The sequence below is a fragment of the Diabrotica undecimpunctata genome, chromosome 5, assembly GCF_040954645.1.
Source record: "Diabrotica undecimpunctata isolate CICGRU chromosome 5, icDiaUnde3, whole genome shotgun sequence".
Classification (NCBI taxonomy): domain Eukaryota; kingdom Metazoa; phylum Arthropoda; class Insecta; order Coleoptera; family Chrysomelidae; genus Diabrotica; species Diabrotica undecimpunctata.
Genome location: NC_092807.1, coordinates 26,867,420 through 26,894,182, shown reverse-complemented (window position 1 = coordinate 26,894,182; position 26,763 = coordinate 26,867,420). Strand labels below are relative to the sequence as shown.

General features: G+C 33.4%; 1 protein-coding gene across 1 annotated transcript; it reads right to left on the bottom strand.

Moving 5' to 3' along the window:
• Raf (serine/threonine kinase raf oncogene) lies at positions 1-26,763 on the bottom strand. Its single transcript, XM_072531785.1, has 7 exons — positions 25,926-26,763; positions 21,530-21,756; positions 14,502-14,736; positions 9,856-10,081; positions 4,293-4,434; positions 3,038-3,271; positions 1-670 (listed from the first exon to the last, which is right to left on the bottom strand). The coding sequence occupies exons 1-7, from the start codon at positions 26,739-26,741 to the stop codon at positions 400-402; spliced, it is 2,151 nt and encodes a 716-aa protein (XP_072387886.1). The 5' UTR covers positions 26,742-26,763; the 3' UTR covers positions 1-399.

Below are 26,763 nucleotides of genomic sequence, written 5' to 3'. Positions count from 1 at the left end.
TATATATATATATATATATATATATACATATATATACATATATACATATATAATCATCGTGTAATAATAATACATCTATAATAAACAATTCATTTATAATGAATTTAAGTCAAAGACAAATTGAAGTCTATTAATACATTAAATAATTTAGTTAATAAACCCAGACACGTGATTCGTTTAAACCACTTTTAATCCGTAAGTCAAATTATTAAAACATCTTTTCTACCACTCTTAAATTATAGATAAAGGTCAATTCCAATAGCTAAAATCATATAATTCCACCGTTTCTACTCTCTCCTCAACAATAGATAGAAAACAATTAGGACGTAGAGCACTGAAGTAAAACTCTTCAACATTTATCACTCACATAAGAGAATAGACAACATCATATCTAAAAACTCAAATGTTACCAGAATTACTTGGGTAAAAGAGAAAACTTCCCGGTCCGTAATGTACGGGAGTTTTGGGACTCGAGCAAGTGTAAATGAAGTCGTCCGATTGAAGGTGAGTCCTGTTCATGTTCGGTTCCGAAGTGGATCTGCTGATTTTTGGATGATTGCTTAGTAATCCTTCGAGGGTGGCGTGAATTTGACGGAACAACGGCCGTTCTTCTCGTTTGAACTTAATGCAGTCTTCTGTCAATCGTCTGAGAGCCTTTGATGTGTCCGACCTAAGCAATAAAAAGAGAAGAATATAAAAATTTTGGCTTTAAACAATTAACTAAAATATAATGTAGATCTTGGGCACAAAATGGGTATCCAAGAATTTGCATATTCTAAATAAATTTGTAAGAGTTGTGAAAGTAATATATATATATATATATATATATATATATATATTATATATATATATATATATATATATATATATATATATATATATATATATATATATATATATCTAAAGTAAAATCATACCCCGGAGCTGATGTGAGATCAGATCACAACTCAGTTGTAGGAAGGTTTAGAATTAATCTAAAAAATCCCGTTTGAGAGATCCATCAACAAAGGAGCAAGTAACACTAAAAATTAAAGAAGAGCTCACCAAAATAGAAATTATTCCTACTGAAGATGCGAACAGGAAATGGCATATGTTAAAAGATGTTCTAATACGCACATGTGAGACAACACTAACACCTAAGCTGATCAAGAACAAAAATTAATGGATGACCGATGAGATTCTGGATCTCATGGAAGCAAGCAGATCCTATAAAACCAAAAACAAAAACATGTATAATATTATACACACAGAAATAAGGAGAAAGATCAGAGATGCAAAGGAAAAATGGTATAGTGACAGATGCGAAGAGATTGAACAGTTGGTAGAGAAACATGAATAACTTAAACCTTTATAAAAAAAATTAGGGAAATAACAGGCACTAATATTAAGAAAAAATCATACATACTGCTGGATAAAAATGGCAAAATAATTATAGACGTCGGTGAAAGGTATAAAAGATGGCAGGAATATATTCAAGAGCTATTTAAAGACGAACGGACTGAGATAGTACTAGAGCAGGAAAAGTTCGACAACGGCCCAGACATAACAGAAGAAGAGGTATTAGAAGCGATAAAGCGAACAAAGAACAACAGGGCAACAGGTCCTGACGAAATACCTGTAGACATAATACGGTTAATAGAAGAACAGCAAATTGGAATATTGGTCGACTTATTCAATACAATATACAGTACAGGAATCATTCCCAGAGATTGGCTGATGTCAACATTCATAACACTACCAAAAAAACCAAATGAAAAAGAATGCCAAGACCACCGGATAATAAGTTTAATGAGTCATACGCTCAAAATATTTTTAAAAATTATACACCGGAGAATACACAACAAACTTGAGCAGGACATAAGTGACACACAATTTGGATTTAGAAATGCACTGGGAATGAGGGAAGCTCTATTCGCTGTGAATGTACTTGTGCAAAGGTGCATGGTTGTTAATCGGCCAGTATGTGTTTCTTGGATTACAATAAAGCCTTCGATAAGGTCAGACATAACCGTCTTATCGAATTACTTGAAAAGAAAAACTTAGATATGAGAGATATCAGGACCATTAGCGCTATCTATTATAATCAGATCGCTGTGGTAAAAGAGAACGTCTTTTCAAATGAAATACAGATTGAGAGGGGTGACAGGCAGGGTTGTGTCCTACCTCCTACTTTGTTCAATTTGTATTCAGAGGAAATAATCCAGCAAGCACTAGAAGAACTAACTATGGGAATAAAAGTAAATGGCCGACCAATCAATAATATACGGTTTGCCGACGACACTATTTTATTAGCGGAATGTCTTGAGGATTTACAACAAATGGTTGACAGAGTGGTAGAAGTCAGTGAAGAAAACGGACTGTCCCTAAACACAAAAAAGACACAATTTATGATAATTACAAAATCCCAACAGCGCCAAGAAAACATAACGATACAAGGAGAAAAAATTAAAAAAGTTGAAAAATATAAATATCTGGGTACAATAATTAACGAAAATAATGAGTACACAGAAGAGATTAAGGCAAGAATAGGACAGGCAAGAAATTCTTTCAACAAACTGAAAAAAGTACTCTGCAGCAGGGATATTTCAATTTCTTTAAAGATAAGACTTCTGAGATGCTACGTGTTCTCCGTATTATTTTGTGGGTTGGAGGCTTGGACTTTAAAGAAAGATGTTTCGGACAGATTGGAAGCCTTCGAGTTATGGGCCTACAACAGGATATTAAGGATAAGTTGGATGGATAGAGTCACTAATGTGGAGGTGTTGAGAATAATGGGAAAAGATAAAGAGGTTTTAAATACAATTAAAGTCAGAAAACTGCAATATCTGGGACATGTCATGAGGGGCGAGCTTTATAACTTGTTGCAATTAATAATGTAAGGAAGAATAAAGGACAGAAGGAGAATAAACGTTAAAAAAGGTCCAAATTTGCAAATCATAATATATATATATATATATATATATATATATATATATATATATATATATATATATATCTCTATATAGTGGGTAAACACAAATAATATAAAAAATTGTACCTAAGTTTAGTAAGGTCAGGTTTTAGATATCCTCTGCCGACCATAAAGAGAATCTGATCCTTGTTGTTAATGTGAGAATAAGGCAACTGTCCCGCTAACTTCTCGAACATCACAATACCAAATGCGTAAACGTCAGATTGGAAACTGTACGGATTATCTTCTTGCATCCTAATAACCTCGGGCGCCATCCATAGGATGGAACCGGTTGGTTGGCGGAATTGTTGAGAACCAGACCTAAAAAATAAGTAGAAATTAATCTTACTACATATACGTAATCTGTTGTCTTCCAGTTTTATCTCCCGTGTATAAAGACGCTTTTCCATTATTATGAAAGTTGTCGCTTAATGCTCATTTGCCTTACAACTTTCGTTTCTGACATGGTCCGTTCATGGAATCTTCAGAATGCGGCGAAACACCCACATCTAAAAGTTGTTGGTATTGTACTAATTTCCAACGTCCATGCTTCCAAGTCGTACAGCATGGTGTTATATACATAGCATTTCAGCAAGCGGTTTCTGACCATTTGGAGAGTAAGACACACATTATTCTGCAGTACATACATTTAATTATTTCTTCAATGATATCCACACTATTCATTTAATTTCTGGAGAAATTTTGTTGCTAAAGGAATACTTAAATGCTCATTTTTGCTGAATAAGTAAACTACATCCTTTGTATTCTACTCGGAAATGCGGAAAAAAGATTTTTTGTCTGTAAATAAAATATTTAAAGAAAACTTTACATAGTGATCAAATCCGAAAAAAAACCTCTTTATTATTATTTGACAAAACACCATCCGTCGTTCTCGGTGACTTGATAGATTATACTGAATATGGTGGACGAATCAAGCCAATATTCGTATTTTTTTTAATGGGTTTCTAATCCCTCGTGATTAGACAAGACAAAAATGGAGATGGGCGAGACATGTTGTAAAAATGAAAGACGTCAGGTGCACACAAAAACTGCTTAAGTGGAGACCACGGACCGACTACCTCAAAAGAATTGTTACCAATTGGATGGCAGAGATGCACAATGCACAAATCGCCATAACCAAATCTTTAGAATTGTTTTACATATTTTTGTCCTTTCAAGAATGTTTAAAGTTATTAACTTAATAAAAAACTGGCAAAGATAAGCCTCTTCTTCTGTCTCATTTGAAATCATGCCATTGAATACCTCGTTAAATCTTATATACTCAGTTTCTAGTTCATTATGATATAAATTCTTCAAGCAGTAAATCAATGTCCATACTTACCATCTAGTTTTAGCTGTAGCTAGACCAAAATCGCCAATTTTCACTGTTAAATCGTCATGTAAAAATATATTATTAGATTTAAGATCTCTATGGATGATATTCTTAGCATGAAGGTAATCCATTCCTTGTGCTATTTGCCTAGCTGTAATAGCAAACAAGTTTATTAATAAGACTAATAATCGTTGATGAATATAGTTTAAATATACCAAGAATTTCACACATAACTGATAATTTTATCTGGTCATATTAAGATTAACTGATAAGACTATTTTCACCGTGTTTCAGTTATTTTTAAAATAAAGTATACTATTTTATTTATATTCATGTTGATGTTAAATGTTACCATATGGTAACGTTAGTCAGATACGGCTAGTTGATAATTTTTTTTATCGTAGTATGACGTTTGAAAAAGCTTTGAAAATCGTTTATAATGATGATGAAGACTCGGTTGCAGAGGACAATGATGATATTGTTGCTAATTTGAACCGACAACATCTAACAGTATGATTCAAGTCTAATTACGACCTCTCAAGGGTAACACAGGCACTGCAGAGAAACAGGACCAAATTCTTCGAAGAACTTGGTTTCTGGTCCTTCATGATTTTGAGTGACTGATTCATTTTGCGTTGCTGTATTGATGGTACCACTGTTTATGTTATCCCATCTTTCTTCGACTGTTGGTATATTGTATTTTTGGGTGATACTGTCTCGTATTTTGTTGTTCATAGTGATGTTTAAACTCATCTTGTTTTAATTTTTGTCTATTATATTTCTTTTTATAAAAAGGACTTTTTAATTGTCTTTAGTTTTAGGATGATTCTGTCTTAGTGCATTTACATGAGTTTCGGAATCTATTATTTATAATGATATAATCTATTTGATTACGTATTAGACTACCATGGCCATCTCTCGGTGATATTCATGTACAGAGACGCATTTTTACGACGTAATGGTCGCAGTCATTTACACCAAATAAAACCTAAAAAAGAATATCTAATAATGATGAATACCCATTCCAACGTACGAATAAAATATTTAAAATGTGATGTAGAATATGTATAGAACCTGATCAAATACTTAATACCAGATCAACATGTAAATGACTAGCGTTACGATATGGCAACAGTCTTATTTTGATAAAATTATCTAAATTTTCATTAGATACGTGTATATCATAAACATTTCAATATTTACTTTTCGCTTAAATAACAAATACAAGTTTCACTGTTACAGGGTTAAATACCATTATATACAGGGTGTTTCACGATGCGCCTATCTACATATCGGAATCTATTTACACGATATTTATTAAAATTGGTTTATGGGGATTATCATTTATGACGAACTTAAAGTAAAAGTTTTAACAGATACCATTTCCGGAAGTGAACAGCAACTTGGTTATTTTAAATACAACACCCTCTGTATTATTGTATTTTTAGATTCTGCGTAAAATTCTAGAGGACATTTGTATGAGGTACCATAGGTCAACACTTTATATTTTTTGAGTTACTCATCTTTTTAACAAATTTCGACGTATAGAGACAAGTTTTTTAAATATCTCATTTATTTACAAACATTATGCCTTGAAAACTTTTGCACACAAAGAATAGGTAACGTTCTTTTAGGAATTTACACCGAAATCGAATTTCTAAATGCAGGGTGTTCACAAATATTACTCCATTTCTTTAAATTTCAAACCATAGTAAATCAATAATTTTAAATGAAACATATTTTATAATTTTAATTAAAAAAAGAATAAGTGGTCTTTCAAATAGTATTGGAGTTCCCTTTACCTAAATTTAATACTTTTGGAGATAACTGTGGTTTAATGTTAAAGATAAGAAAGATATTTATCTTTTTATTCTATAGAAAATGTCACACTGAGAGTGCAGTACGGGTAAGATACGGCAATGCTTTTCTTATGGAGAATAAACGCTCAGGGTTGTCGGTTTTCTCCAGCTGTTGATTGCTCATTGTCTCACAGGACCGGCTTGGATAAAATGCATCTGCCGGTAGTACGAGTAAAATATTTTATATCATATATACGTATACAGTAGAATAAAAAGGCATTGATGAGTTATTGACAACGAAAACTGTGAATTTTGCATATAAAACGTCAACATGAGATATACAATTGAATCATATTCATAAGAGTAACATTTGAACACCTCTTTACAAGAACAACATACAATAACTGGAGTTTTAATGTTTTACATAAAATAGAAAAAACCTACATAATTTCTAGGAAAGAATTTGGAAACTTAGAAATGATATTATTTATAGATATTACATATATATAATATTCAAATTTCCAATTCTTTCATAGAAATTAGATTTTTTCTATTGTATGTAAAATATTAAAAATACAGTTATGTTGTTTCTATAAATAGGTCTTCATTTCTTTTGTAAAACTTCTGCTACAAATTACCATCATTAATATAATCACCTAAATATGGCCATAAACTTGTTTGTCATAATTGGTATTTGATAAACTCCAAACTTTCCCTATTTCACCCCCTACCCATCCTAAGGATTTCAACAGAGAGCATGGAGTCCCATAAGTTTAAATCCGGTGAATTATTCAACGGTTGCGCTAAACTCGTAGTGTTAAATGTGTTGTGTTTTTTACAAAATACGGAACAACTTAAAGTAAGTGCTGCTGTAAGACGTACTTCGTTGATGACTGGTGTTAGCGAAAGAAGCATTTACGATTTCAAAAAAGAAAAAGAACAGAGTGGAACGTTGAAATCGCCAAAAAAACGTAAAAAACGAGTGTGTCAATCAAATTCTAGAATATTCACATATGACGAGGGTGTAAGAAGTATTCTACGGAGAATTGTTCATTGTGAATTTTTCATGAAAAATTTGCCGCCATTCTTAAAGCATATACATAACTTCATACAAGGTAATGAGAATATACAGCCGTTGTCTCTTTCTACTTTATACAGACTTCTGAAAGATATTGGATTTGTATATAAGAAACGTGGCCGAAGAAGCATCATGGTGGAGCGAGAGGATATTATTCATTGGCGCCATAATTATTTGAGAACTATACGACGTTTGCGAAAAGACCATTGCAATATCATATATTTGGACGAATCGTGGGTTAATGTTGGCCAATCTATAAATTACGAATGGTGCGATACTACGATACAAAACAGTCGTGATGCTTTTCTCAAAGGTTTAAGTACTGGCTTAAAAGCACCTACTAAACGAGGTCCACGATATGTTTTATTGCATGCAGGTTTTTCAGGAGGTTTCCTTCCTGGCACACAGCGTGTTTTTCTGGCAAAGAAAAATGATGGCGACTATCACGATGAAATGGATGCCGCATATTTTGAGTCGTGGTTTAAGGAGACATTAATATCAAATTTACCAAATAATGGTCGCAGGAATGTCATTGTAATGGACAATGCATCGTACCACTCCCGTAAAGAGAGATTCCCTAACAATTCCTGGAATAAAGCTGCAATCAAGGAATGGCTAGTGGAAAAAGACATTTTTTTCGAGGAGTGTTATTTGAAATCCGAGCTATTAGAAGCAGCGCGTGCTTTTAAAGTTCAATACGATAAGTATCATCTTGATGAGTATGCTTCACAACATACTGTTTATATTTTAAGGCTTCCTCCATATCACTGCGAATTGAATCCTATAGAAATGGTGTGGAACCAAGTTAAGCGATATGTAGGTACCCATAATACCACTTTTAAAAACGACGAGGTACGCCAGTTGATCGACGACGGTTTCGCACGCGTCACAGAGCAAAATTGGCGCAATTATGTCACTCATGTTGTTATGAAAACGGAAACTGAGATGTGGACTGCGGACAACCTGCAAGATGACGTAGACCAATTGATAATACACGCGAACACAAGGGAGAGTAGCGAAAGCAAATCCGACATCTCGGATGTAGAGGACGACTTTAGTATAATTAATTGAATATCTGTGAGTAACCTCGATTATTTTACACTGTGTAACCAATAAAATGCATTTACCAGTCCAATCAGAGTATGGGCTTTTCGGATATTGGGCTGGGTGCACGGAAATCGAGGGCCCGGAGGTTCCACCCGGTATATTTATAGCTATCAAGAAATGTAATTTAAAATACATTTGTTAGTTTAATAAAGTATACAGTTTTATAATAAAATTCTTGCTAAAAACTTAAGGTCTTTTTATTCAAATTCATGCCTCTTATTTGGCTACTTGAAGGCAATTATTTTATCAATATATTATTTTATAATAAATAACAGAGCCCGGCGTAGAGATCTGGGTACGGTTCTGTGACTACCACTTGGACCTGTTTGTATCGCCAAGCACAAGGCGTGAAATCCGGCAATTGTGCATTCCTATATTAGCCGTACTGCACTCTCGGTGTGACATTTTCTATAGCAAACCGTGTATGAATATGTCACAATTGTCATTATTTATGGTTACCAAGTGATAGAAATGTCTAGTTATAAATTAAACAATGAAGAATGCGTAAATTTCCTTTTAATACATGGAGAATGTGACAGAGTTTTTACTGGAACATGTGCTTATTTGCTAACCACGAACAACCCGTGACACTGTGTAGAGATTTTTGTGAAGAATTAATACATTTTGGTTGTTTTCAACAAAAAGTTAACAAACCGAAGTCTATTGTTGATAATCTCTCTCTCTCTTGTCGTTTCCCCATTACTGAGGATCGTGATTACTTCCAATATTCCTAACAATTTTTCTCCATTGATCTCTATCTTCAGCTGCTGTGAGAGCTTCGCAGAATGAGTTTCCAGCTGAATTCTTAATTTGGTCAGACCATCTAGTTGGTGATCGTCCTCTTGATCTTCTCAACGGAACGTTTCCAGAAACAATTGATCTCTCCAAATTATCGTCATCTCTGCTAATCACGTGACCGAAAAATTGCAGAATATGTTGCAGACATATTGTGGACAGACTTTTTTTAATCTCGAGTTGGTTTAGAATGGAAACGTTTGTCCTATGAGTTGTCCAAGGTATACGCAGCATGCTTCTCCAGCACCACATCAATTTTTTGGCTCTCGCGTCCGCGAAGAGTCCAAGTCTCTGTCCCGTACAGAAATATGCATAATACAAGGGCATTCTTAGGTCTCATCTTGATATTTTGAGAGGTAGATCTGTCTTTTCAAATTTTAGTTAGGCGACTTATCGCATTTTTTGCCCTACCAATAGGTCTCCGAACTTCTGCTTCACAGTTACTATTGTTAGTTATACTAGACCCGAGATAGACAAAACTGTCCACTATCAGGTATTTCTGTAACATTTTAGTCAATTGAATATTGTGGAATCTGTCGATCACCATTATTTTTGTCGTAGCTTTATTGATTTTCAGACCAACTTTATTGCTTTCGTACTTAACTCTTCGTAAGAGATTAAACATTTCTTGCTATAAGTGTAGTGTCATCAGCAAATCTTAAATATTATATGGTGTAAGTAGTTTTTGATATATAGATAGTGTAAGCTTGTCGTGAAATACCCTGTATAGTAACTACGTAAAACACAAATAAAAATATATTTATCTATTTAATAAAATAATTTTAATATTTACCTATTTCTATAAGCGTAAATACTTGAAATTTTGTTTCTAACACATGTAAATGTTTGTACAAACTAGAACTTTCACACCACTGTGTTACAATAGCCAACTGTGGTTTGCTGACACAACCCATGAAGAGGAGAATGTTCACATGCCGAGTTTTCCTTAAGACCGCCACTTCATTCTTAAACGCCTGTAATTGGGCTACTGTTGGAATTTTCACGTTAAGTGTTTTTACCTACAAAATAATTATAATTAATAGTTATTTACGAATCAGTTCTTTATAAATCACGACACAAATATGATTTATGCGCACATCTTAGCATCTCTATAGAGAGTTGTATATGAAGCCTTGTGAAAAGAGAGCAAACCTACCGACGGACAAATAAGAGCATATCATGGATTGATGAACTAGAACAACTAGAATGATTTACCTCAAAAAAAAGAAGAGAAAACATGGGCAGACTATTTTCGATCCCTATTTTTTAAATGTGACAATAATGAACCAACAATACCAGAGGTGACAACAAACGAAGAAATAAATATTGAAGAGGAAGAGGTAAAGGAAGCATTAAGGAAATTAAAAAATAGAAAATGACCAGGAGAGGACAGAATACCACACGAAATCCTAAAGTAAGAAGGACTAGATCTGACCAAATAACTATTAAAACTAATCCAAAAAATAATAGGACAAAACAAAATACCACAAGAATGGAGATCAAGCATCCTAATGCTTCTCTTCAAAAATCGAGACAGATCGGACACGGAAAATTACAGAGAACTTATTTATTACACACAACACTAAAATTAACAACCAAAGTCATAACAACTACTTTACTTTACTTAATCAGTAGACCCATTTGTACCTTTCGGTGTTGGGCCGTTTAAAATACAATTCATTAAATTACAATATTTGACAGTCTTCTGAGGTGTCCTAGCTCTTAACGAACTTTCTCCATTCCTTCATATTGGATGCCATCTGTGTTGCTTCCTGCCAAGTCTTACCCTTACTCTGCAGTATCTGCGAGATGTCACTGTTCCATTCTTTAATGGGTCTTCCTCTTCTGTTTTTCCCTATTGGTTTGGCGTCCCACACTCTTTTTACTTGTCTATTATTGTCCATCCAGGTTAGATGTCCGAACCATGCCAATTTTTTCTCTTTGATTGACTCGAGTATCGGTTTGATTTTGAGTCTTTCTCTTATTTCTTCATTTCTGATTCTATCAGTTCTTTTTACTCCTATTGTTCTTCTGAGGTATTTCATCTCTGCTGCCTGAATTCTGCTCTGATGTCTTTTGTTTAATATCCAATTTTCTGCTCCATATGTCACTGTAGGTCTATATATTGTTTTGTATATTGTCATCTTGGTCTTTGTTGATATTTCTTTGTTATTAAGGAATCCTCTATTTAGTGCTTGGAATAGTTTTCCTGTGTTTTCCATTCTGTTGTTAAGATCATCCTCGATGTCTCCTTTGTTGTTGATTACTGTTCCTAAGTATTTGTATGAATTTGTCTGTATTATTTTTTGTTGGTCTATCATTACTTCTATTTGATCTTCCGTCCCTTGTTTCCTTGATATTTTCATTATTTGAGTCTTCTCTTTGTTTACGTTTAAGTTGTATTTGCTTGCTTCTAGGTTCCATTTCTCTAAGTTGTATTTCAGTTTTTCTGCAGTTTCCGTAATTAATACTATGTCGTCTGCAAATATACACATCTCAGCATTTATCATTTGCATTCTGTTCCAACCGATGCAGTATTTCTTGAATGTTTTCTTACATTCACTATCTCATCTATTACATTTATGAATAGTACTGGGCTGAGACTTCCCCCTTGTCTAACTCCTTGGGTTGTTTCAACTGGTTCTGACTGTATATTTAACATTCTTACTGTATTTGTTGTTTTCATGTATATACTCTTTGTTGCTTCTATCAGTTCTTCACTTACTTGTTTCTTCTTTAGGCTTTCCCATATATCTTTTCTTTTGACTGAGTCGAATGCTTTTTCCATGTATGTATAAAGCTCAGATGTATTTCTTTATTTTTCTTTAAGGCTTTTTCTATTACTTGTTGCATGGTGAATATATGGTCTTGTGTGTTGTGTCCTTTCCTGAATCCACTTCGTACATCCTCTAATTTATGTTCTACTTATTTTCTAATTTTCCTTTCTATTATGGTTTCGTATACTTTTGCTGCTACACATAGCAGTGATATACCTCTATAGTTCCTTGTCTCTTGTGTTTCCTTTCTTGTATATAGGTATAATTACTGCATTTGTCCATTCTCTGGGTATTACTTTTCTCTTCCATATTAGGTTATATATGTATAACAATTTTTCTTTTGCTTTTACTCCTATATATTTCATCATTTCTGGTGCTACTTCATCGCTTCCTGGTGCTTTTCCAATCTTTATCTTTCTTATTGCTTCTTCCAGTTCTTCTTTTTCTATAGTCTGGATTTTCCGTGTTTCTCATGGATACTCTCCTGTTGTGGCTTTCCTTCTACGTTGTATTCGCTTGATTTCCATTTAGTATCAGCTGAAAATGTTCCCTCCATCTTTCCATTATTGTCTTATCGTCGTTTATTATTGTTCCTTCCTTGTTCATTATTTGTTTCAGTTTCGTTTCTTTGTTGCTTCTTCGGTTTTTCAGTGTTCTGTAAAATAATTTTACGTTTTCTGTGCTGTTTTCTTCCATTTTTTCCCCGAATTTTTCCCAACTTTTCTTTTTCTCTTTCTTAACTATCTCTTTACTTTTGTTCTTTGTCTCTTATAATTTTCATATTTTTGTTGTGTTTTGTCTTGGATGTATTCTTTCCATAATTTCTTCTTTTCTTTTATTTCTCTTTTCACTTCATCGTTCCACCAAGATGTTCGTTTCCCTCTGTTGTTATTTCTTGTGGTTCCACATATTGATTTAGCTGTTTTTATCATCGCATTTTTAAATTTTCCCCATTCTTCTTCTATTGTTTCTGTTATTTCATGTTGATTGTCCATCTCTTTCTCTAGTCCTTCTGAGTATCTTATTCTCGTTGTTTCTTCCCTTAGTTTATAAATTTTTATTATTTCTTTGTGTTTTCTGTTTATATTCTCATTTCTTTTCTTTTGCTTTTGAATGTGGTTTCTAGTAGATAGTGGTCACTACCAATTTCATAACTCCTTTTTACCCTTACGTCTCTTATCCAGTTCTTCTCTATTTTTTGCACTATAGTATAGTCTATAATTGATTGTTCGTCTCTTGATTTGACTTCTCTTGTGATCTTGTGTATCCTTTTATGTTGGAAGTGTGTGTTCATAATCACCAGGTTATTGTCTAGACAGAATTCGAGTAGTGATTTTCCATTTTTGTTTAGTTTGTCCTCCCCATAAGGTCCGATGACATTGTTCCATAACAACTGTCATAACAACTAAATTGAATGAAATTATAATACTAGCAGAAAAAACAACGAGGTTTTAGGCCGGAAAGATCATACACCGACGCTATATTCACAGTGAAGCAAGTGCAAGAGAAATCATTAGAATACCACAAACCGGCATATCTAAATATCCCATTCCTCACAAAATAGCTATAAGAGTCCAGACCTGAATATCGCCAACCAGAGGATACTAAATGCATGGATCAGAAATCAACATCGGAGACGACCTAACTTCAAACTTATAAAAACCATGTACAGGGCCTTTGGTATGGTAAAGCAAAGTATGGGTCACTTGGGCATGGGAAAATGTTGTATCTAAATAGCATTGTAAGCTCCTCCCACTCTGACGTCACACATTACGTCGAAGGAATCTGCATTACTGACTGTCATAATTCAATTATTATCCGCTAGTCGACGTCAGTATTTCGCCATTTTTATTCCAAATTAATTTACAAATTATTTTTGCCCATCGGCCCGTGGAAACTTTCTTATCGATGGCATCCTTTGATGTAATCGCCAGGGGGGCTCATTGGATAGGTGAGCTAGCTCTCATAACAATTGTTTGCCTTGTATTAAGGCGAGAGAGAACTGACAGAGACGCGAGTTTAAAGTAGGCAGGTAATAATGTAACGATAGTCCTTGACCTAACCTAAACCTTAAAATTTCATGACAACTGTTAGCATGAACCGTACCGCTAGAGGAGAGGATATTGAAGACAACATTAAAAGTATATATCAAATGTGCTTCAACGATTTGAAAAAGCTGTTACACAAGTGTTTTATATCTGAGGGGGATTACTTTAAAGGGATCAAAACAGATATTGAAATTTAATTTTTTTTCATATAAACATAGTCACATTTTTTAAAACTTCGTATATATACATAATGATTTTAGTGCACTATACCAAACGTTACTAATTTATATCTCGCTTGTCAACATTGGTCAGATATAATCAGTGGTTTTGCGGTCGATTGGGATTTTCTAGCCATTTTGAATAAGTTTTAGCAGCATTAGAACTACATAATTGTACTTTTAATTAAAAATATAATAAAAAGTAAGTATGTTAATTAAGGAATAGTTTCTATGCTCGGTAACTCCATTACCAACATTCCACAAGGGCAAAAATTTATAACCCTCCCTGTATATTCAGGTAAACATATTAATTCCGCGCTTCCTTGGTATGTACCAAACGATTTTTGCTTGTTTCAACATTCTTGACACACAAAGGAAGCAAATATAAATACTCACTGCTACAGGTCCATGCCAATGGGCTTTATATACGGTTCCAAAAGATCCTGATCCAACTCGGGCACCGACGAGAATCTCGTCAGCGGGAATTTCCCAGTCTTCGATACTCTCACGTGGTGCTAGAAGGGGTTTACTCTCGTCTGCCGAACGGGCCCGTGGCCGTCTGGGCTGTAGTGATCCTGTAGGAGATGCTTGGGTACTTCTACAATGTGGGGACGATTCTCCTTCGAGCGCTCTGCAATCAATAAATAATATAAATTAGACTAGACATATAATAAAATTGATACGTTAAGAGAAAGTTTCTAGATTTAATAATTCCACAATTATATGTTTAAGAATGCAGTTAATCACAAAACAATGATTGTTCAGTAGTTTCGATTGATACTACTAAACATACCATACATTGAGTGTATATTACCCGACATATAACAGATGGAAGATCGAAATATGGAACATCAACGAACAATTGATGACTCTCATAAAAGCTGGAAAAATTAATGGAAAAAATTGTAATTCAAGAGAGTACACTAAAATTAATAATACTGTCCGAAAATTAAGTGGACAACAAGCAGAAGTAAAAAATATAGTATATAAAATAAAACTATGAAATGGCTCAAACTCAAATAAGTCAGAATAAAAATAATAAAGATTAAAGACATAAAAGGTGGAGAAATAAATGACATAGAAAAGACACTAGAAAGATCTACAACTACTATCAAGAATAACATGAGACACAGTCACAAATACCAGAAGACATAAAAAGATATTTCCAACGGAAAATAAGAAATGCTGGGTTTTATCATCGCCGGAGAGTACACTTGTGCCTACGTCGACACTGAATCATGAACCACACACGGTAGTGCATTTTCACAATGAATAAATATTTTTGAAATTATTACAATATAGTCTTAAACTGATTTATACTTAATTGAAAATAAACTGATGACATTAATTAAAATTAAAATAAATTTTATGTATAAATTGGCAAGAGCAAGATACAAATTCATCAATTCATCAAAATGAAAAAGCTCTTAAGCAACAGCCACCTAAGCGTTAACCTCCGATGGCGCGCCACGAAATGCTACGTACTCTCTACGCTACTTTACGGAGTTGAAGGGTGGACGTTAACAGCAGCATGTATAAAGAAGTTAGCGGCTCTAGAAATGTGGCTGTATCGACGCATACTGAGAATAGCTTGGACAGACAGAGTGACCAACACAGAGGTATTAAAACGAATGGGTAAAGAGGTGGAATTGTTAACAACTGTTAAAAGGAGGAAAGCGTCATACCTGGGCCATGTATTCCGTAATGAAAAGTACAGTCTGCTACAGCTTTTCGTGGAAGGCAAGATTGAAGGTAGAAGAGGTTTGGGCAGAAAGAAGAAATCCTGGCTGAGAAACTTGAGAGAATGGTTTCAAATACCAGAAGCTGCGAACATAATACATGAGGCACAAAACAGAGAAACCTATCGTTTGATGGTCGCCAACCTTCGGTAGAAGACGGTACATAAAGAAGAAGCATAAATTGGCATGCCGTTTTTTAATAGTTTGGTGTTACTACTGCCCCAGGTCAGATGGTAGTCATTCGTATCATAGCCAATGATTAATTGAAGTTCATTTTTCATGCAATCTCTTCCTAACTGTTCCAACTCCCGTGACGGTTGTTCGGGATCATCATATGGGAGGTATGCTGATCTGAGAACTATCTCCTTCATAACTTCTCCCTCTATGACCTTTATCTTTACTATCGTTCAGTCTGTGGAACAGAGATCACAATCAGTCTTCTGTGTTAAGGTCTTGATTTTGCCTCTTTAGACGAATCCTGATGGTTTCTTTATCAAGCTCTTTCTCGGGGACGCGAGTGAGGACCAAGCGGCGCTTGGGCATATTATTTGGATGAACTGTATTTAAGTTTGCTCCAGCCCACAGACCCTCAATAGTCTTTACCACTTCAGTTCAAGTTTACCAAGTTCATTTTGACCTCCGATAGGAGCGTCATCAAGTGCTTGCTCCAGTTTCTTAATGGTCAAATTTGCTTGAGCCCGATCTAGTTGAGTATCAGGATGGTGTCTGTGTGCTACCACCATTCTGAATACTTTTGCCACGTTGCTTTATGACCTAGTCTGCTCGTTAAAGCCCCTTGGTTTCTTAGCAATTCTGTTACGGGGGGGGGGGTGACGGTATTCTCCCGAAGTCTCTTTTTATCCTCGCGTGTTGTTGATTTGGCTTTCTTGGGATTTGCTATGGTCGATGTCCCAGCAGCCATTTTTGCCTTTTTTTCTCATCTTTTGTTGATCTCTAGTGAGGCGTTATTTGAGACTTACTTATTTATTAACTTAAAAATCCAAAATTATACTTAACAATTTCGAATTTTCAAATTGTAAAAAATAATTTTTTGATATATGTGCTAAAAAGCAATTACTCTAGCGTACTAACAGCATCAGGAATTGTTTTTTGATCCTTACAATTGTTTGATCTTTCTCTCCCGGTGATTGACTTTTAATTAATTTTATTTATAGTTTATAAGAAGAGAGTTTTAATTATATTATTTGTAGATTTGTACATATTTAAATTTAAAATTTGAATCAAATGTTTTCTAAAAAGATTCGTTTATGAAAAGTTAAAATAATATTTTATTTTCTTCAAAAAATGTTATAAAACGCAAAAATTTAATGTTATTCTACGACCACGCGGCATCTACATATAAAAAAATATCTAAAGTTGCATTTGTTGCCCCACTCTTTCTTATTTTATAAGCAATGATAGCGTTGATATAACCGCTCCTTAGTGGTACAAATAAAGAACTAAAATCATGATAAACTTCTCATTGTTTTGTATATAACCTTTGCCGACGCTAAAAAATGACAGTGAAAGATTCTTCTATATGCGTCTATATTCTTTGGTCCAAGACTCTCAGATTCTCCCCAGCGACAGTACCTTACTTAATGTAATATACAAACTACAGACTAAAACAGGAACTTGATAATGAGTAACTACCAACAGAAAGAAAAAGCTGAATTTAAAAAAAGCTGTACCACAAAAGACCATCTACAAAATTAATATAATTTACATTTATTGGCTACGAAAAAGATTTATAACATTAACATTAAAGGTTATAGCGGGATCAGATGTGCCCCCGCACCGATCAGCACCACGACTTGTGCTTTAAATAAAGGCTTGAAAAAAGGTTGAATTATCAACTGAGTTTTGAGGTTATGTGCAAATAAATGAGTAAACGGTTTTTTTGATTTTTAGATGCTTTCCGCTCAGAAATTGAAAATTCTGCCTTGGCCATTTAAAAGAACGAAAAAAAAATACATAAGAAATTACTATTTAAAAAATAGCCAAAAATTATTAATATAACCTAAGAAATTATTGAAAATTTCAATGATTTTTTCTGAGCTCAATTTTCAATATAAAAATTTGAAAAAAATCAGGCTATTTTGTATTCAAAAGATACATCTTCACGAATTTTTTCAGATTTTTTAAAGCAAAATTGCGTCCAGAAAAAAATAAAGTCGAAAAACGCTTCTTTTTTAGATTTAAGAGGTTCTATGGACCCTGGGAAGCTAAAAATTTGTATGAAGTCATGTTTTTATATGCTTTATTGAAAGCACAAGTCGCGGTGCTGATCGGTGCGGGGGCACTTTTGACCATCTTATCCCGCAATATCCATTCTCTAAAATTTTCAAAATAAACTTAATAAATAAAAAGTGAATAATATTTCGTATTTTACACATTTTTAACTATCCTACTGTTAGTCTATTTTTAGTTCCTTTAGGTAGATTAAAATCTTTTATTTGTTATAATATTTCTCGATTTCGCATCATGGTATTTGAATTGATTTTCATATATTTTACTAAATATCCTGGAGACGATATTCTAGATAATAAAACAAAGCATATCGTATTTCATTAGTGGTTTTTTAGTAACTTCTAAAATTATACAAAGTAATCTTTATGGTATTATTACATAATAGTATAATAATTTTAAACCACTTCCTTATGGTTATTTACTGTATATATCTAAGTGTTTAAGTTGTTTGAAATTATAAATATATCAAACCTAATTTTGTTGTCGTTAATATTTATTGTTTATTAACCTTACAAGTAAAATAAGTATCTAAGGTACATTTTGACAAACTATTATTATTTTTAACGTAATATATGCTTAAAAATAGTATTCGATACTGAGAATTAAATGTAAACTATCAACTATTTATAGATGCCAATTAAGGTGTTCGTTTGATTAGCACCTTAACGTATAATTTTGTTATTATTTTCATTAACACTTCAGGCATAATAAGATTATATAAACCCAAATGATGGAAACTGTAGCAAAAACAAACGTTTACACCAGTCTATCTGAGAAAAAATTATTCATTTCACGTAAAAATTTTATACAGATAGAAGACATACAGCTGATTTTGCTTTGTTTTTGTTTTAAATAATCTTAAAAAGTGAAAAAGATATTTTTTGCCTATAAAACGTTTTTTATGCAGTTTAAGAGGAAAATGGTTCAAATAAAAATTATAGATCTTAACATGTCCTTCAATTTGCGAGTTTTAAATTAAAATACATACAGAAAAGAACAAATTATGTAATAAATTGTTCTGACGTAGATGTTGGAGAACTGACTGTGGGAGATTGAAGACGTAAACAAAAAGATATTGGACAATGGGTTAATAAAAGTGTGAGTGGAGGAAGTGATTTGTTGCGGAAAACTATGAAAAAAGGAGAATACGAACAGACTTTTGAAGCCTTATTTTTTCGAATACAGCTTTAGAATATAGTTTCGAATCTTCGAGGGTTGGGAAGTCCAATTAGTGGCATCATGCTTTAAGCTAAGGCCGTCAAGTTTCACAAACGGTTTAAGGATGGCGAAGAAAATTTTACGTAAGTGATGGTTAGCTCCACAGATGAAAGAAGAGGTATGGAATCCAACAACTGAACATTTCGGGTGAAAAACTTTCAGCCGATTCATCTGAAATTGAGCCGTTTAATTTAAAATTGAGAGATCTCATTTTAGAGCATGGTCTCACGTCAGACCAAATCTTCAATTGTGACGAAACGGATCTCAATTTCAGAATGCTTCCATCCAAAACACTGGCAGCCCAAAGTGAGAAAACTGCGCCTAGATTCAAAAAAACGCAAAGAACGAGTAACTCTTTTGATGTGTAGCAACTCGTCTGGATCCTTAAAATTAAGACCTCTACTTATTGGAAAATCGAAGAATTCACGGGATTTTAAAAATATTCAAGTAAACTGCCTACCCACCAAGTACAGGAATCAACGTAGTGCGTGGATGGATTGCCAAATTTTTAAAGATTGGTTTTTCGACGAGTTCGTTTGCGTTGTTGAGGCTTACTTAAGCAAGTTCGTTGGCTAGCGCTGTTTTCTTGCCACCAAACGTCACATCTCCCATTCAACCTCTGAACTGAGGAGTTTTAGAGGCTATGAAATGGAACTATCGTCGAAGTCTTCTCCAAGTGTTGTTGATCTGGTTGGATGAGGGAATGACTGTGACAGCAGCCCTTAAAAAGATCACTGTTAAGGATGTGTCTTACTGGATAGATTCAGCGTGGGATGATGTGAGAGTAACAACTTTGCAAAAGTCATGGCGAAAGCTTTTTCAAATTAAAGCGAAAAGTGATGGAAAACATAACAATAACTGTATTGCTGAAATAGTAGACCTCGCTAGTCAGTTACCAATGGACCTGCCGATAAATGATGAAGACGTAAACGAGTGGATTATGCAAGATATGCAAATGGACATAGTTGTCAACTCACACAATGTCACTGAGTGTGTCTTCACTTTAAATTCGGATTTTTTCAAAACTATACATTCTAATGACACATATGAGATAATCGAGAAAATATCTCATTCCGAAGGATTGAAGGCGATTGGAGCTGCCCTCACCTACACTGAGCAACAGGAAGAGTCAACCTTTACCGATGTTCTTTATTTTCAGCATTGGCGCAACATCGCAGCGTCAAAACGAGGCCATAAGTTGACTTAGAAATCTATCAAAGACTTTTTTAAAACATGAAGATGATCCAGTACATAAATGTTTTTCTATCTATATATTTTAACTCGGTACTCTGTATAAAGGTTTACACACTTCAATTGTACATAATAAACTAATTACATACGTCACAACTTTTGAATTTTCCGTTTATTTTAAGCAAATACCCGATCTTCGTGTTTCAGAGTGATTCGGCATCCGAGGTATGTGCGGTACCAATTATCTCGGATAATCGCGAGTCTGTACTGTACTGTAATACAACTACTTACTTAAAATTATGGCAGTTAATGAGTTATTAAAATGTGTTAAACAAATAGATTGGCCGAATAGTTTATAAGTTATTCAATTTGTTTATCCCGGAGATAATTTAAACAACTGCTCTTGACCAGGCACTCACTCTGGTATTCTGTGTGTCGAAATCGACTCTAAAAGGGTGAAAAAGCACACTGTACATTAGCATTTTTTCCGAGTTATTTTGAAAAACAAGGGGATTTTTCGAGAAATTCCGAAAAGGGTGTCTTCACTTTAAATTCGGATTTTTTCAAAACTAAACATTCTAAACCAGTTAAACTTCCAGAATGTAATGATTGCATATAAATCAAGTAAATTGTAAATGAACAACGAATACTTTCAACCAGGGTGGTTTTGGCGGGGGTGAGTTTGTTACTTTCTGTGCCACAAAAAATATATGCGGACTTTATTTTAGTTATATCTTATTTTACATGCAAATCACTTTTACCAGTGATCATTTTAAAGGTTTAAAGGTTTTATATCTTTAAAAAAGTTTTGATAAAATTCCCATGAAAAATTTACTGTTTTCCGGCTATTCAACATCATATGTTTGGATTTTTGTATTCGACGAATAAAAGTCTACTTTTGAACAGCCATAACTTAAGTTAATATCACTCAATGTTTTATTTATACTAAAAAATATAAATCCACTTGATTAAAAAATATGAAATACATTTAAAGCATTACTTAAAGACTTAAAGCATTAATCTCACCTGGTTAGAGACAGCACTTTTGGATATTCATCCCCAGAAGCCTTAACGCTATTTAAACAAACATTAGGAGCAGAACTAGAGCGATCATGATGCCCTAAAGTGCCCGAATGTCTTCCTTGTTTAGGGGGCGGTCCCAATTCAGCTTGTCCAGTGTGCAGAATACCAGCAGGACTGGAATCTGCAGGTAATGCTAATAATGCTCTATAGTAGTCATCTGTCATTCGAACCTAGAAATAGAATACATTTTTGTGAAAGTTATTTAGCCGGCCAGTTTCTTTCTTAAAAAATTTAAGGACACAACAGCGCCTTCTTGTATTGAATATATTTATTTATTAAATAGACGGGATCACTCCATTACAGCATTATAACAACATTATATTTTTTAATCTAATTTATCTTATAACTACACTCTGAAATACAATACTTAGAAATAATTCTAGAGTTCATTATAAAAATCATGGTTTTAAATTGATTTAAACTTAAATTAAAAGGATCTACATCACAGTGACTAATTGAAAATCTTAAGGCCCTACCAAATGTATTTTTGCGAACATAATTGGTAGCATGAAAATTTATATGAAAAAGTTTAAAAGATCTTAGTCTATGCTGTGGAATATTGAAGTTTACTTTACTTAAAAGTTCCGGACATTGAATTAAGTTATTTAAAATTTATAAATAAATACAGAATCAAAGAATTTGTCTGTTATAAAGTGTTGTTAGATTTAATCTATCTAAAATTACTTTTTTGTCTATATTTGCAACTAGAATTCCCATTATGTAACATAATACAATGCAAATTGCATTGCAACCATAATACAATACATAAGAAACTTATTCTGAACTTTTTCAATGGAATTGATATACTGGTCATACATAGGAGACCAGACTAGCATGCCGTATTCTAGTTGAGAGTGTACAAGAAAACAATACACAACTTTCGTTACATCAATTGGGAACTTACTACAGCTTCTTAATGTAAATCTAAGAAATTTAAGACCTTTCAATGTAATCTGTAAAATATGGTCATTGAAATTAACGCTTTCATTAAAAGTGATGCCCAGGTCTCTAACTTGATTTTTATATTTTAAGTTAACATTATCCATAAGATAGTTTGAGTCATATTGTTTATTCCCCCTAAAAAAACTGATATAAAAGTCTTTATCGATATTTAATGTAAGATTATACTGTATACTCCAGTCCCATAACCTGTCAATATCCTTTTGCAATATATGTATGTCAGCTATAGATTTTATACAGCTAGATTACTTTAAGTCATCTTCAAAAAGTAAAACTAATGATTTAAGATTATCAGATATATCATTTATAAAGAGAATAAATAGTAATGATGAACAGTGGCCTCCTTGGGGGGACACCTGATAAAACCTCAAATGATTCAGACAGGAAATTAAATAGTTTCACCCTTTCTTCTCGATCCTTTATAAAACTTGATATCCATTCTATGGCCTCCTTAGTAAATCCTAAATTGTGGAGTTTTGCAGGCAAAATGTCAAAATCGACTCAGTCAAAGGCCTTGGAGAAGTCAGTGTAGATTGAGTCTACTTGTTCCTTCCTCGCAAATGCCTTCAACAGATCCATTTCATATACTGTAAAGTTAGTAATAGTGGATTTTCCAGCTGCAAACCCATGTTGAACTACAGATAATAATTCTTTACATTGCCAATATTGATTGTATACTATTTTATCAAATAACTTTGGTATTGCTGATTGCTTAGAGATACTACGATAATTTTTTATATTATTTTTGTCACCAGCTTTAAAAATAGGTGATACATAGCTTTCTTTCCAACTAGTCAGGAAGGAACATGTAAGCAAAGATAAATTAAACAGTAGGTATATTGGTTTGGAAATTGTAAATGATCAATGTTTCAAAAAATAATTTGGAATATTATCTCTTCCTGCTGAAAAAGAGTTTCTGAGTTGACATATATACCATAATAAATATCAGAGATTTTAATAGTATATAAAGAAATATTTGCTTTTGAACATGAGTGTTTTGGGCATGTGGATGAATCATATACACTAGCAAAATGTTAGGCAAACAAGTTAGCTATGTTTTGGGCATTATCTGCCATTTGGTTATCAAGGTACATGTGATTTGGAACATTGTTTGATTTTTTTTTTATCATTAATGTATCTCCAGAAATGTGCTGGATTATCTTTCAGGTTGTTAACAGTTTTTATATAATTAGAGTGACATTTTTGGGTTTCTATTTTACATTTAGATCTTAAGTTAGAAAATATCAAGTAACCTGCTTCAGATTTTATTTGTAAATATTTTTTGTGACTAGTTTTCTTTGCAATAATAAAATTTTTTAAATATGGGGAAAACCATTTTGGAAAGTTAGAGCTTTTAATGAGTTTTCTTGGAATAAACTGATTAAAGACAGCATCTAGAGTTTCTTAAAACTTTTGTACAGCAGACTCAATATCTAATTCATAATATAAGTTGTTCCAATTAATACCTGTCAGATAATCATTTATCGCTATATAATTACCATCTCTGAAGTCAACATAGTATTCTTCATATGTTAGGTTAATTTTAGTACTTAGTACATAAAAGATCAAATGTGTAAGCTATATAATTATTATGTGAAGGCATTAGAAGGTCTACAGCTGGTTCTACTTTGACTTTAGATATGTTTGTAAACATTAATCTAAATATTTACCCCTATCATTTGGATGTATTACTTTTTTAAAAAAATTATAAAAAGAAAAATATTCAGCAACTACTAATGCATTCGAGTTCTCAGGACAATCTACACAAACTCCCAGTATACCACATCGCCTCAGGTAAATTATATTCACCTAGTATTATAAACTTGCTATCTGTGTGTCCTTGGTATATGGTATATACAGTTGGACCTTTTTCTTTGCTTCATGGAGTTTTCTTGTATTTATTTTGGGTTACATCCTCATCAGATGCCCATACCAGTTCATTTGTCTCTTTTCTTCATTATTGGTTCTCATCTCCATTGTATTTATCTTGCTCTTATGTTTTTCCAGAATTGTCCAGTTTTCACTTGCATAGAGCAGAGTCAGTATCACTATTGTGTTACATATTTTTATCCTTGTCTCTCGTGTAAGTTCCCTTTTCCCAGTATTAGGGCTAATACATAGTTTAACTTGTTTGATTGCTTTGCCGTATTAGTTATTTCCCAGCCTTTTTTCCGTCATTAGTAATTAAACTTCCTAGGTATTCGTAAGTTGTAACTGAAGTATTTTTCACCTAAGAAGACTGCTTTGCAATTAAATGCTGGTAACTTTATTACTAGCGGACGATATATTTTACACTACCTTTATGAATAACATTTTACTGCTCTGTTGTTTCAATCAGCACTGCTCAACAAGTTATCATTTATTGGTTTTAATATTTTATTGCAATAGTACAAGTACGGAATCATGGGAAAATCATTTGTTTCCTGGTCTATATCAAAAATCACATTAGTTAATATGGCAAACAATGATATAAAAAGAATTTTCAGTGATACAAAAGAAATTGTATTAAAAAACTGCCTATTTTAAGCGGGATGAATACATTATGGATTGACCAGGCATGAAATGAGAAGTCTATGTTTTCAGTTTGCCTTGGCAAATGGCAAACTGTATCCATTTGGAATACTGATAAGAATGCTGGGAAAGAGTGACTAGGACAGTTTTTCTGTAGACACACTGATCTCACACTTCAGGAAAGAGTGACTAGGACAGTTTTTCTGTAGACACACTGATCTCACACTTCAAAGGTGAATTTCAAACCTGACATTTTGGAAGGTAGTCCTCCAGGGACATTAGGTGGAGCCAATTAACCTGGATGGTTGTTGTTGTTGTTGTGGTGGCAGTTGTTTTTTCAGTTTTTAATTTTACTTCAATATATAATATTGAAAGTCATGTTGGTGTTAAAAACATAGACTTCACCAAGGCTAATGGTATCATCCTTCCAACATTTCACCCACACTTATTATTCATAAAATGTCTACATCTATATGTATATTATGTTATAAATGGACATACGATTTATAACATAATATAGCATAGCCTTGTTTAAAAAATACCAATATTGGATTTGTTTATAATCTTCTTCAAGATACTTTCCAGAGGCAAACTGAAAGGTACACCTTTTGTTCTTAATAATTCACAGTTCAATGTACCTAGTATTCTATTATTAAACAAGAGGTGTAGCTTTTATGCCTCATTGGACATATCCTAATCTAATGCGAATATAGAATCACATTCACTGGATACACCTAAACAAACAAAGCACCAATGAACCTCATAAACTTTATATAATTTCTGTGTGTCCCAATATTATTAGAAAATTATCAACTATTTCGAGTTTCAGGATTACAAAAGATACTATAAAAGTGATGATTATGCTTACCTGGTGACATAGAGATGGTACTCGATTAGAACACCTTTGATGGAATTTATAGCCACAAGTCCTACAGTAAAAACCTTGAAATAACAGTTTTCTACAGCACTCACAAAAAGCTAGCGAAAAATAAGTCTTTCTAACAAAATTATGGGAAATACTAGTAGGAATAGGAATTTTATCCAAAATTTTAACAGTAATTTCACCACAGTCTAATGTACTAATATCTGTATCCCAGTTTATGGGTTCTTCTGATGGTACAAACCCTGGATATACCCTACACGTCTCACACACTAAATTTCTAAGTTTCATAGCTTTTGATAAAGCATCTCTTAGTGAAAGTCCCTTACGCACTTGAACACTCGTTCGTTGCTCGTTAGGTAGATAAGCCCGCAGAAATTTAGGCCTAAGAGTGTCGTACTGCGGTTTAGCTTCCTCGTATTGTAGATAATAAGGTTCAGGCTCGGGCTCACTAGGATCTTCTGGAGTCTCTTTTCCATTACTAAGCTGTTCCATCAGTCTCATTTCTTTAGATTCAAGCTCGTGAAGTTTGGACGTTAAATCTTCGTATTCTTTAATGTACATTGATGGTGGGTGCTGAAAGCCGGCAAACTTGGCATTTAGGGCATCGATATTTGCTCGAGTTAAACTGATAACATTTTCAATATTTTGGAGCTCTTGTTGAATGTCCATTTCTTCACTACTGTCTGATGACATTGTTTCGTTGAGAGCATCCACACAAGACAAAGGAATTAAATTTGCGATTACTTTTTTTTCTTGTGAATTTACTTCTTTAAATTCATAAAAAATTGCCATTGCACTCATCCATGTTTGTCAATTTGTCAGA

Excerpts from the sequence above, each read along its gene's own strand:
- Raf (XM_072531785.1), bottom strand. The coding sequence starts at position 26,741 with ATGAGTGCAATGGCAATTTTTTATGAATTTAAAGAAGTAAATTCACAA. Across the intron at positions 21,757-25,925 it reads TACCATCTCTATGTCACCAG|GTTCGAATGACAGATGACTA; the intron begins GTAAGCATAATC and ends TTCTATTTCTAG. Across the intron at positions 671-3,037 it reads CCTGACCTTACTAAACTTAG|GTCGGACACATCAAAGGCTC; the intron begins GTACAATTTTTT and ends TTTATTGCTTAG.